The sequence below is a fragment of the Sapajus apella genome, unplaced genomic scaffold (genome assembly GCF_009761245.1).
Source record: "Sapajus apella isolate SASKATOON/1434 unplaced genomic scaffold, GSC_monkey_1.0 scaffold122, whole genome shotgun sequence".
Lineage (NCBI taxonomy): Eukaryota > Metazoa > Chordata > Mammalia > Primates > Cebidae > Sapajus > Sapajus apella.
In genome coordinates, this window is record NW_022437062.1 from 620,109 (window position 1) to 633,308 (window position 13,200).

A 13,200-nucleotide genomic window follows, 5' to 3' on the forward strand; every position below is an offset into this window, starting at 1 on the left:
ATTTGTTATTTTTTGTAGAGACAGGGTCTTACTATGTCACCCAGGCTAGATCCTCCCACCTTGGTCTCCCAAAGTGCTGGGATTATAGGCTTGAGCCTCTATGCTCAGCTGGATCAATTACTTTTTAATATCCAATTTTGTTGTCTCTATTGGCCTCGTGTGTGTGTGTGTGTGTGTGTGTGTGTGTATGTGTGTGTGTGTGTGTGTGTGTGTAAGCAAGACAGGGTGTTGATCTCTTACCCAAGCTGGAGTGCAGTGGCGCAATCACGGCAGCCTCAACCTCCTGGGCTCAAACAATCCTGCCTCAGCCTCCCAAGTAGCTGGGACTACAGGAACACACCACCATAAATAAATTAGCCTGACTAATTTATTTGTTATTTTTTGTCGAGACTGGGTCTTGCTGTGTTGTCCAGGCTGGTCTTGAACTCCTGGCTTCAAGCAGCCCTCCCACCTCAGCCTCCCAAAGTGCTGGGATTACAAGTGTGAGCCACCACATGCAGCCTCTATTAGCTTTTTAGCTATACCTCTTTGTTTTATTTTTAGTAATTGCTCTGGGGATTATAGTATGCATCTTTAACTTGTTACAGTTTATTTTGCATCTTCATTATACCACTTCACAAATAATTTAAGAGAGTTACATTTTACTTCCGTTTGCCCCTTCCATCCTTTGACTATTACCAATCCTACTTCTGTACATGTACCAAGTCCCCTAATATATGGTTATTGTATTTTTAAAAGCCAATTGTCATTCAAAATAAATTATAATAGTCTTTCATATTTACTCACATACTTAATATTCCCAGTGCTCTCCATTCCTTCTGGTAGATCTGAGCTTCCAACCGCTATCATTTCTCACTAGCCCGAAGAACTCCCTTTAGTATTTCTTTTTATTTTCTTTCTTTCTTTCTTTTTTTTTTTTTTGCTTGTTTGTTGTGATGGAGTCTCCCTATGTTGCCCCAGTTGATCTTGAACTTCTGGGCTCAAGTGATTCTCCTGCCACAGCCTTCCCAGTAGCTGGGACTACAGTTGCACCCAGCTTTTTGAGTATTTCTTGAAGTACATGTCTGTTAAAAATTATTTCCCTTAGCTGTATTTTATCTAAAAATATCTTTTTTTCTGTTTCATTTGTAAAAGCTATTTTTCTAGGACAGAGAATTCTAGATTTTCTGAGTTTTCATTTCTTATGTCATTTTATTGTCTTCTGGCTTGCATTGTTTTTAAAGAGAAGTTAGTTATCATTTTTATCATTGTAATGTTCATATTTTTCTCTGGCTGCTTTTAAGATTTTCATTTTATCTTTGGTTCAACAACTTGACTATGATGTGTCTAGATGTGTATTTAACCCACTTGGGGTTTGATGACCTTTTAAATTCTGTAGGTTGGCCGGGTGTGGTGGCTCATGCCTGTAATCCCAGCACTTTGGGAGGCCAAGGTGGACAGATCACTTGAGGTCAGGAGTTTGAGACCAGCCTGGCCAACATTGTGAAACCCCGTCTCCACTAAAAATACAAAAAATTAGCTGGGCGTGGTGCCAGCCTGGGCAACCGGAGAGAAACTCCGTCTTAAAAAAAAAAAAAAAAAAAAAAAAAGAGAACAGTAGAAACAAAAATATATTTTTTTGTTTACTTCCCAGAAATTGCAATTCCATTTTCCTCTCTGGTGGTTAAGTTGAAGCTGATCAGTGGGAGTCCTCTGACAGTGGAATTGAGTTAAGGCTCGACTGCAGCTTTAATTAGATTATGTACACCTGTAAGTAGCCCAATCCCAAGCTTCTGCCTCTTTTACCTGTTGTAAGTAATTGAGCTGGGTGGGGGTAGCTTACAGATTCAGATCATTTTGATTTATCTTTGAACTCGACTCTAGCAGGGCCCCAGAATTTAAGCAGGACTGTGTCCTTACTTTCTGCTTTCCAGCCCCTTCTCCAGTGCCGCTTTTGTGGCAAAGTTTTGTGCGTGGAGAACAGAGAATTATCGGCCCAAATGACCAGCTTTTCTATATGGCCTCTTTCAGATTGTAATCTGTCTTGCCAGCCCATACCATGGCTCAGCTGATTCCTTCTTATGCTTACAAAGCCCTGTAGTCTAGTCTAGACAGGACACGGCATGTTCCTTCATTCACCTGTAGCCAGGCCAGGCACATCCTCAGGTATGGAAGCTGTGGTGGCCTTCTGCTCACCTACAAAGGGCTTGTTTCTCCTGGAATTCAGCTCATCAAGGCCATGCATGCACTGCTCAGTAGAAAAGTATGGTTTTTATTTTTGTCTGGGTTTTTCTTGTTGATATCATTGTAGCAAAGGCTTTTCATATCTTTCTGCAGCCTAACCAGAAGCGGAACTCTCCCAGATGTTAGAGGAGCAGTAAAGAGGTCAACGTGGCTGGAGCAGAATGAGCGAAAAGAGGAAGAAGAGATGAAGTCGGAGAGGTAATCAGGAGTCAGTTCATGCTCAATTGTAGAGGCCACTGGAAAGATTGGCTTTTACTTTGAGTGAGATGGGGAATGATATTTTTTGAGCAGAAGAATGACAGGGTCTCATATAGGTTTTAACAGGGTCACTGTGGGTGCTGGGATGAAAATAGCCTGGAAGGTGCAAAGAAAGCAATAGAGATATTATTGCAATAATCCAGGGAAGGGATGATAGTGGCTTAGGCTAGCGTGGGCATCGTGGGGTGGTGAGTCTGAGAACATTTTGAAACCAGAGGCAGCAGCGTTTACAGACAGATTGTATGTGAAATGTAGGAAATGAAGAGGATGACTCTGGCTGGCTGGGTGCAGTGGCTCATGCCTGTAATCCCTGCATTTTGGGAGGCCAAGGTGGGGTGGATCACTTAAGGTCAGGAGCTCGAGACCAGCCTGGCCAACATGGTGAAAACCCCATCTCTACTAAAAATGCAAAAAAGTAGCCAGGTGTGGTGGTGGGCACCTGTAGTCCCCAGCTATTCAGGAGGCTTAGGGAGGAGAATCCCTTGAACCCAGGAGGTGGAGGTTGCAGTGAGCCAAGGTTGTGCCACTGAACTCCAGCCTGGGCAACAGAATGAGACTCCATCTTAAAAAAAAAGTTTTGGCCTGAACAAGCAGAAAGATGGGGTTTTCTCACTGAGATGGAAAGACTGAGGTGAATCAATGTCTTATTCCATTTGTGCTGCTGTAATAAAATACCACAGGCTGGGTAATTTATGAAGAACAAAAATTAACTTTCTCATAGTTCTGGAGGCTGGGAAGTCTAAGATCAAGATGTTGGCACTTGGCAAGAGCCTTCTTGCTGCATCATTATATGGAGGAAGGCGGAGGGGCAAGAGAAAGCAAGAGTGGGTCAAACTTGCCCTTTTATAATGGCACCAATTCTACCCATGAGGTTGGAACCCCTATGGCCTAATCACCTCTTAAAGGTCCCACGTCTTAAGACTGTTACAATGGCAATTCGATTTCATGAGCTTTGGAGCAGACAAACATCCAAACCACAGCAAGTAGGTTTATGGGAAGAACTCTGTATTCATCCAAGCAGAGATGTTGAGTAAGTTGTACATATGAGTCTGCAGTTCAGGGGAGAAAACTCAGCTAGGTTTATTCATTACTTTTTGTTGTATGAGAAAGTTAAGGACGTGATAAATCCCATTGGTATGGTTTTGCATAATAATAGCTAACTTTCACTGAGTGTTTACTCTGTCCTAGGAACTGCACTATGTTCCTACATTGCTTAACCCATTCAAACCTCACAACAAATCCAAGAGTTAAATTCTATTACTATCATCCACAAAACAAAGGTGTATTAGTTTGCTAGGGCTGCCATTACAAAATAGCACAGACTAGGTGGCTTAAACAACAGAAATTAATTTTTTCCCATTCTGGAGCCTGAAACAAGGTCGGGGGTCAGGAGGTTTGGTTTCTCCTGAGGCTTTGCTCTGTGGCTTGTAGAGAGCTGCCTTCTCACTGTATCCTCACGTGGCCTTTCACCTGTGCATGCCCCATGAATGATTTTACTTAATCACTGATGAGATACACTGCAGTTTGTCCCATGACGGTCACCAAACATGCACTGTGTGAAGCCCCTCTCCTGAGAGAGGGGAATGGAGGGAAGTAACAGGGGCAGGTTTTGGTCCATGGCTTTGGTCACAGGAAGAAACCCCTTGTGGTTACACATTACCCCAGAGAAGCTGGAGCTCCTCCTAGAGGAGGCCACAGCCTCTTTCTCCAAAGCTGTTTTCGAGCAAAAGCTTCATCTTTTTTTTTTAACTTTTTTTTGATGGAGACGGGTCTCACTATGTTGCCCAGGTTGGTCTCAAACTCCTGGGCTCAAGTGATCCTACTACCTCAATCTCTCCAAGTGCTAGAATTACAGGCATGTCCCATCATGCCCAGCCTACAGCTGCATCTTAAGAAGGCCTTCTGGATACTTCAAAGAAAGGATTCCAGTTGTGAGATCTGCAGGACCCAGCATAGGCTGTGGGGGCCCAGGGGTTTGGGGCTCCATCTCAAGCCATTCCAGAGGACAGTCCTGTGAAGAGAGAAGGTGAGCAATGCCAAGTGGTGGCTCTGGCCTGAGGGGCATGCACGATCCAGAGGCCTTGCCCACAGTTAGGCTCTGCCCTCGGGAGACCAGGTGACTCAAAGGCTAAGTTGGTCCTTCAGAGTGGAATTTGGGGCTGGAGTGTAGGGCACTCCAGACTTCCTGCTAGCCCAGCGAGGCTCAGGCCCAGCTGTGGGTCCTGTCACACCTACCGTCCCCTCCAACTTCTTTCAGGCACTGCCTGGCTTCTGAGGCAGAGTTCTGAGTGACAGCTCATTAGATGGAGAGAGCCAGTGGAAATCCAAACTTTACAACAATCTGTCTGGCCTTGTCTGGGAGTCAGGCTGCTCAGCAATGGCCAGAGAACAAAGGGCTCTGCAGACATGGGAAGAAAACAGCATGCAACATTGATGGTGCACTTTAAAGGCAGGTGTAATGAATCGGGGCCAAGTTTCCCCACACTCCCAAATCTATCCCTCTTCCTGTCCTCTTAGAGATTGCCTTACAAGGCTCAATGCTGTTGGCATGTTCCTGCTGTGGGGATTCTCTTGGTGTGTGTGTTTGCGGGGGTTTGGGTATTGCTGAAGATGTATGTGTCCAGCCTCTTTTTCCCAGTCTGGGCAGCTCTCTGAAGATTCTCTGGGGCTCAGGCCGTGTCAATGAGCCATGACCTCCCCTGGTTAGAGGAAGGCGCAGGAATTGAGAGGGGAAAGAGTTCAGAGGCATTTGGTCTCTGAGGCACTGGGCCTCTGCCCCTTACTTCAGGAAGGTCCCAGAACAGTAACTGCATCTGGGCTACAGCTACTGTCCCGTCCTGGGGCCCTGCCCTGCCCCGTGGTCTGCAGTGCTGTCCTGTCCTGGGGCCCTGCTCTGCCCAGCCCTGCGGTCTGTAACTACTGTCCTGTCCTGGGGCCCTGTCCCTATGCTACATTCCTGCCATCTGCTGCCCACAGGCCAGACTGTAACATTGGGGTTGACTGCAGTCACTAGTGGGTGCCAGAATTAATTCAATGTTTATGTTTGCTTCTAAATGTATGAAAATGAGAACAACATCTGTGGCTATTCCAAGAGGCCTGATGTTATTTTTATTCAGATTCCCAGGCAGGGAATGTGGGGTCTCTGTGGGCTTTCCAGAGGGCCTGGGACATTGAAAAGATGAGACCATTTCCTTTGTAAGGACAACAGCCCATTTTCCCTCTACTTCCCCTTCTTTAGAAATTGAGCCCTCAATCCTGTGAGGAAATGGAGAAATGTGAACCCAAACCCACAAAGGAAGCCTAGAAGAAAGCCCCAGGCCTTCCCAGGAACGGGTATAGCCGTGAGACGCTGTCTTCCCTATGAAGAAACAGAGGTCACAGGATTGTCAGATTTATTTTACAATAATAATTTTAAAATGAAAATAAATTTTATTTTCTGCTATTTGAGTTTCTAAGTTAGGCACTGGAAAAGTAGGTAGTAACTAAAAGTGGATTCAACCACAAATTTGCTGTAGCCCTGGTGGGGGAATTATCAGAGAAGTATTTAACATGTAAATCTTATCCTGTTTTTAACTAGCTGTAGCTCTGAAAGATGTGACACTGAGTGGCAGGTTCACTAGAGGTTCTGGGGGGTCACTGAGGAGGCTCAGGCAGCTGACCAATCACACTCCTGCCACTCCTTCCCTTTTCTGGGAAAGGGAAGGGGAACTAACATTTCCTAAGCAGCTATGTAGTTGGCGCCATAATTAGGACTTAAACATTTGTCATCTCGTTGAAGCTCCAATTTTTATAAATAGATGAAGAAACTGGGACTTATAAGTTTAAGTAACTTATACGGTACGGACAGTAGGATTTCTATCTGCCTGAGGATTCCAAATCTCACCTTTCTTTCACTCCTAGCAACTTTTCTAAAACAGCCTGTACCAAGGAACTTTACCAGCAAGCACAACTGAGGGTCCGGTGACTATTCTCTCTCATCACAGGCAAGGCTGGGGGTAAACACCCACTGCTTCAACACCTCATCTTGTACAATCACTTGAACGGGATGGCACATGACCTCTAGGTTATTCTGGCTTCCATTTTGTTCCATATTCTGCTAACCTCCATACCAAGTTCTCTTTCTGAAATATCATCCTGGACTTCGGAGGCACCAAAGATAAGCCAGGTTGGACAGGGTGTGGCCAGGTAGACAGGTGGCATCTAGGGACAACTGGATCTGCCTCTTGGGTTGCATGGTTGGGGCTGATAAAGGATCTTCCTTGTTCCATGAATAATTAAAGGATTTGGGTGACACAAGAGCCCCTTACCAGCAAGGCGGATGCCTCTTTGTCTTCCAGAGGGAATTTATAGCAGTGAGTGATTAAAAATTAGTATTGGGCTCAAGCTTTCCAGGTCTTTTCCCGGGGATGGCAGTCCTTGTAAGGGAAGGAAGCAGGATGAATCATTCCATGACCCTCTGCTCAACCTCAGGTTACAGAAGGGGCTCTGTCTTTTTCCTGTCTTTTTTATAGGGCAGATTTGGGAGTAAGAGTGAAATGATGGAAAGGGGTATTTTAGGGTCCTTTCCATAATTTACATTAGAAAACTTACCCACTGTAAAGATTCAGTTGTCTTCTCTTCTTCTTGTAAACTCAAAGCTCTATGTACAGATATATTCCAAAAATCCCAGATGTACATTTGAATAACATAGGGGAGCTTTAACAAATCCTAACACCTGGAACTCATCCCTAGAAATTCTGGTTAGTCTACGTGAAGGATGGGCATCAGGATTTTTTTTTTTTTTTTTTTTTTTTTTTTGAGACTGAGTCTTGCTCTATTGCCCAGGCTGGAGTACAGTGGTGTGATGTAAGCTGACTGCAACTTTTGCTTCCCAGGTTCAAGTGATTCTTGTGCCTCAGCCTCCCTAGTAGCTGGGATTACAGGCACGCACCACCACACCTGGCTAATTTTTGTATTTTTAGTAGAGATAGTGTTTCACCATGTTGGCCAGGCTAGTCTCAAACTCCTGGCCTCAAGTAATCTGCCCACCTCGGCCTTCCAAAGTTCTGGGAGTACAGGCATGTGCCACCAGGTCTGGCCAGCATCAGGATTTAAAGAAACTCACCAGTAATTCTAATGTGCAGTCAATATTGAGAACTATTGCCTCTGAATCACCCAGAGAGCTTATTAAAACACAGATTGGGCTGGGCATGCTGCCTCATGCTTGTAATCCCAATACTCTGGGAGGCCACAGCAGGAGGAATGCTTGAGGCCAAGAGTTTGAGACCAGCCTGAGCAACATGGCCAGACCCTGTCTCTAAAAAAATTTCAAAAATTAGCTGGGTGTGGTAGTGTGCACCTGTGGTCCCAGTTACTAGAGAGGCTGAGGCAGAAGGATCATTTGAGCCCAAGAGGTTGAGGCTGCAGTGAGCTGTGATGGCACCACTGCACTGCAGCCTGAGCAACAGAGCAAGACCTTGTCTCTAGATAGATAGATAGATAGACAGACAGATAACACAGATTGTTGGGTCCCACTCTCAGAGTTTCTGAGTCAGTAGGTCTGGGAGGGAGATCAATAGTATGCATTTCTAACAAGTTCCAGGTGATGCTGATAGTGCTGAACCAGGGATCACATTTTGAAAACTACTGTTCTAGAAAGAATCTACAAATCTTATTGTTTATAATAATACTATGTACTACCGTTTATTGAGTACTTACTGTATGTAAGGCACTTTAGCGTCAAGCATTTTATTTCTATAGTCATTATATTCTGTTAGAGTCAGCTCTCAATATCTGTAGAATTGGTTCCAGGGCCTCCTGTGGATACCTATATCCACAGATACCCAAATCCCTTATATAAAATGAGGTCATGTTTGCATTTAACTTACGCGCATCCTCCCATGTACTTTAAGTCATCTCTAGATTACTCGTACCTAATACGATGTAAATGCTATGTAAGTAGTTGTTATCTTGCATTGTTTAGAAAATAATGACAAGAAAACCCATCTATTCATCTTCAGTACAGACGCAATTGTTTTGTTTCTGAATATTTTTGAACTCAGGTTGGTTGAAACCACAGATGCAGAACTTACAGATACAGAGGGCCGACTGGAATATGATTTTTTTTTTTTTTTTTTTTTTGAGACGGAGTTTCACTCATGTTACCCAGACTGGAGTACAATGGCGCGATCTCGGCTCACCGCAACCTCCGCCTCCTGGGTTCAGGCAATTCTCCTGCCTCAGCCTCCTGAGTAGCTGGGATTACAGGCACGCACCACCATGCCCAGCTAATTTTTTGTATTTTTGGTAGAGACGGGGTTTCACCATGTTGACCAGGATGGTCTCGATCTCTTGACCTCGTGATCCACCCGCCTCGGCCTCCCAAAGTGCTGGGATTACAGGCTTGAGCCACCGTGCCCGGCCTGGAATATGATTTTTAAGGTAATTTATATGCTATTTTTAACATGCTACAGTTATTTTATATGTGCTAGGCTTGGTTCCCCAACTAGAACACACAACTTCTGTAAACAGAACCAATGGTTTTTTTCATTTTTCTTCCAACTTTATATTTTATTTTGTTTTTTGAGACAGGGTCTCACTCTGATACCCAGGCTGGAGCACAGTGGGAAAATCTTGGCTCATTGCAGCCTCAACCTTCTGGTCTCAGGTGATCCTCCTGTCTTAGGCTCCAGAGTAGCTTGGACTATAGGAACACTCCTCCATGCTTGGTTCAGCTTTTTGTCTATCTCACAGTTGTCACACAGTGCTGAACACATGGTAGTATCTAGCATTTATTGAGCATCTATTCTGTACTAAAGCACTCTAATAGGTGCTTTGTATAGTTTATTAAAATTTCTCCCCAACAAACACATGAGGATGCTATAATTATCTCCATCTGACAGGTGATGCAAGTAAATTCAGAGAGGTTAATTTCCTACTCCCAAATCACCAGCAGGTGCCAAGGCTGAGATTTGAAACCCCATTTGTCTGACTCCAAACTCCAAAGTCTTGTTCTTACCCTGTTACACTGGCTTCTTCCTCTTCTTCTTCTTCTTCTTCTTTTTTTTTTTTTTTTTTTTTTGAGATGAAGCCTGGCTCTGTTACCCAGGCTGGAATGTAGTGGTATGATCTCGGCTCACTTCATCCTCCACATCCCACGTTTTAGCGATTCTCCTGCCTCAGCCTCCTGAGTAGCTGGGATTATAGGTACGCACCACCATACATGGATAATTTTTGTATTTTCAGTAGAGACGGGGTTTCACCATGTTGGCCAGGCTGGTTTTGAACTAACTCCTGACCTCAAGTGATCTGCCTGCCTTAGCCTCTCAAAGTGTTGGCGTTACTGGCATGAGCCACTGAGCCCTGCCAACACTGGCTTCTTAACTGAGTCACAGTATTATCTCACTGTAGTCGTAGTGTTATTTCACTGTGTTATCTGTAGCCACCTAATTAAATCTCCAAGGAGTCTTGGCTCCTTCTTCAGTGGCCCCTGGGCATGATGGAAGTGGAGGAGGGGTGGGGCAGGCCAGTGGAAAGGCAAGCAGGAGATCTGTCTCATACCTTGTGGCCTAAAATTCCTAATGTGGTTTGATGAGAACAGCACATAGTATGTGCTCTATAAATATTTAATGTAAAGGAAATAGCTTTTCTTCAGAGAGGAAGGAATAATTATTTCAGTTAAAACTATGGGGAATATGTAGAAAGAGGAAGGGACCCCTTCACCAAGGGAAAAACGTGATCAAATGAAACCCCAAAATATAAGACTGAATTATTTTTTTAAAATCGCATTTCAAAGAAAATGGCACAAACTTTGTTGTAAGTACTAAAGAAATGGAATAGAGAAGCTCTCTACCAACAGGGAATAGTTGAGCAATAAATATTTAATTAAAAACTAACTGCAGAAAAGGAAACTAGTAAACTTAGAAAATGCTTTGTTGAGGAACTACGTACCATGTCTACTCACCAGGAAGTGCCAAGGCTGAGATTTGAAACCCCATTTGTCTGACTCCAAGGCTTTGTTCTTACCCTGTTACACTGGCTGCCGCCGCTGCTGCTCTTTTTTTTTTTTTTTTTTGAGATGAAGCCTCGCTCTGTCACCCAGGCTGGAGTGCAGTGGCATGATCACAGCTGAGATCAAGATTCTTTTCTTCTCACCTCTGAGAACTTAACTCCACACCATAGTAAAGGTCATAGTCTATGATCCTGTCTTGGTGGTGATATAAACTAGAAAAGTATTTTCTCCCTCAGGTCAATCAGAATCTATGCCAGGAGCTCATACAGGGGTCAGTTTTTTAAATTTTACACCTTCACTGTGAAAGGGATCAAGATTGGCAAAAAATTACTCTACTCTGAAACATCTGGGGATTTTTAATATTTTCCTCCAGTTGTGAAATCCAAGATTGATCTTGATAGTTAAATTTATTTATCTACCATGCCCAATGAGTTTAATTTTTATTTTTTATCACAAGTTTACATAACCTCAGTTGATACTTGAGATTCCATGAGGCTGGGCGCAGTACCTCATGCCTGTAATCCCAGCACTTTGGGAGGCTGAGGGGGTGGATCACCTGAGGTCAGGTCAAATCAAATTGAACTAAGGCAAGTTTGTGATGTGTTACAGGCTGTTATAAAGGGGAATGAGGCCAGGTGCAGTGGCTGATGCCTGTAATCCCAGCACTTTGGGAGGCTGAGGCGGAAGGGTCACTTGAGGCTAAGAGTTTGAGCCAGCCTGACCAACATGGTGAAACTCTGTCTCTACTAAAGATACAAAATTGGCTGGGCGTGGTGGTACATGCCTGTAATCCCAGCTACTTGGGAGGCTGAGGCAGGAGAATCGCTTGAATCTGGGAGGCAGAGGTTGCCGTGAGCCGAAATTGTGCCATTGCACTCCAGCCTGGGCAACAAGAGTGAAACTTCGCCTTAAAAAAAAAAAAGATTCCATGAAACCTGGAAAAGATCTCATAACCTGGTCTAAGTTTGGGGAAGAATTCAGAGTCCTTGGAGTCCCCATTTGTTTCTTTGGGGTTCATTATGTCTAGTACAGCGTTGTGACCTTAAAGCCTTAAGAACAACTTGATATTTATTCACATCACTGATTCAGGTGCCTTAACCCCCTACCAAGGAGTCAGTCAGGTTCAGCATTTGAAGAGTAATCTGAGAGCTGGGAGAAACTCATGCTGCTCTCTGGTTTAGTGTCGATCTCTATATGAAAAGAGAGCGATGACCCCACCTGCAGAGCTGTTAAAAATGTCAATCAGACTCAAGTGAATCATTTCCAAATGGGGATGATAACATTAAAAGAAGCAGCCTCTCCAAGCAAGATGACTTCCACTAAAATGCCGAGGATTTTATAAGCTCATAAAAGCCTGCTGTTGCTGTGACCCAAGGTGAGGCCAGAGAGAGGTGGTGCATGCAGGAGGAAACCAGGGTAGGAAGAGAGATGAAGAGATAAAGAAAGAGTGCTGTGTGGGGAGGAGGGATACAGAAGTTGGCAGAGAGGGAAAGAACATCCAGGACAGGCAGAAGAGAAACTACCCGGATTTCTCCTCAGTTCTAGAAGATTCCATGGCAATAGTGGAAGGAAAGTGGCTAGGTGCGGTGGCTCATGCCTATAATCCTGGAGGCAGAGGCGGGCGGATCGCATGAGGTCAGGAGTTCGAGACGAGCCTGGGCAATATGGCAAGACCCTGTCTCTACAAAGAATACCAAAAATTAGCAAGGCGTGGTAGGTCACGCCTGTAATCCCAGCTACTGGGGAGGCTGAGGCGGGAGGATCACTTGAACCTAGGAGGCTGAGGTTACAGTGAGCCAAGATCCCGCCACTCCAGCCTGGGTGACAAAGTGAGACCCTGTCTCAAGAAAAAAAAATAATAGTAGAGGGAGGAAAGCAAAGCCCAGTGTAGCATATCTGCCAGTCTGATTGGGCTGAGACCTGACATCAGAGACATCCTGGCTTTGTTGGCAGGCTCTTGAGGGCCTTCCTCTCTCGCTGGCCCATGTCCTTGAAAGGTAGAGATGAGGTTATGGTACCTACCTGAGATTCCCTTCCCTTGCTTGTCTCCTGCATTTGAGAGGACTTTTCTCTGAGCCCACAGGATCTCCAAATGGCCCTGAGCTGGGAAGCCTCCTCTAGCCGGACCCCCTTTGCCCATCTGGCAGTGTTCAGAAAAAGGACTGGTACAAATCTCATTTAAGTAGCAGACCGCAGTATCGCGTCCAGTCATGCACATTAGCCTAAAGCTACAGGGCCAGGCCAGGGGCTGGAAGACAGGGCAGCCTGCGGAACGTAGTCAAGGATAGAAGTAGGAACTGAAAATGTGCCTCAGAGCTGATGCTGGGCTGCTGGACTGCTTCCTGCGGATGATGCAATAGCTTCTACCGCAGGTGGTGTTGGCGGTGGTGGTGTGAGTGTTTGCAACTGAGAGAGCTGGAATGTACCTAGCTAGGCTGCCTCAGTCTTGGCCTTCCTGTTGAGGGGGCACTGGGACCATGTGTTATTGATGGGGGAAGGGGAGTGAATCCTGTCTGTGGGGAGGGACTGGGTGTGTCTACAGGCAGTAGAGATAGGGGATGTGAGCACTGGCTTTAACGCCAGGGTGGCTTCAGATCTTGCTTCTGTTGCTGTGCGCCTGCACTTGGAGAAGTGACCTTAGTTTTCTTAAAACGGCTGATGGTAATACCTTTATCTTGGAGTTGTTAAAGATTGAATGAGACACTGTTTGACACAACATGTCTGGCATG

General features: G+C 45.0%; 1 protein-coding gene and 1 long non-coding RNA gene across 2 annotated transcripts; one reads left to right on the forward strand and one right to left on the reverse strand.

The window, feature by feature from the left end:
* The first annotated feature begins 1,545 nt into the window (after window positions 1-1,545).
* On the forward strand, window positions 1,546-5,804 carry LOC116538674. Its single transcript, XR_004263735.1, has 3 exons — window positions 1,546-1,749; window positions 2,326-2,421; window positions 5,720-5,804. It is a non-coding gene; the product is annotated as an uncharacterized LOC116538674 (long non-coding RNA).
* Window positions 4,291-12,757, reverse strand: LOC116538673. The gene is made up of 2 exons (XM_032261179.1): window positions 12,494-12,757; window positions 4,291-5,839 (listed from the first exon to the last, which is right to left on the reverse strand). The coding sequence occupies exons 1-2, from the start codon at window positions 12,687-12,689 to the stop codon at window positions 5,430-5,432; spliced, it is 606 nt and encodes a 201-aa protein (XP_032117070.1). The 5' UTR covers window positions 12,690-12,757; the 3' UTR covers window positions 4,291-5,429.
* Window positions 12,758-13,200: the final 443 nt, after the last annotated feature.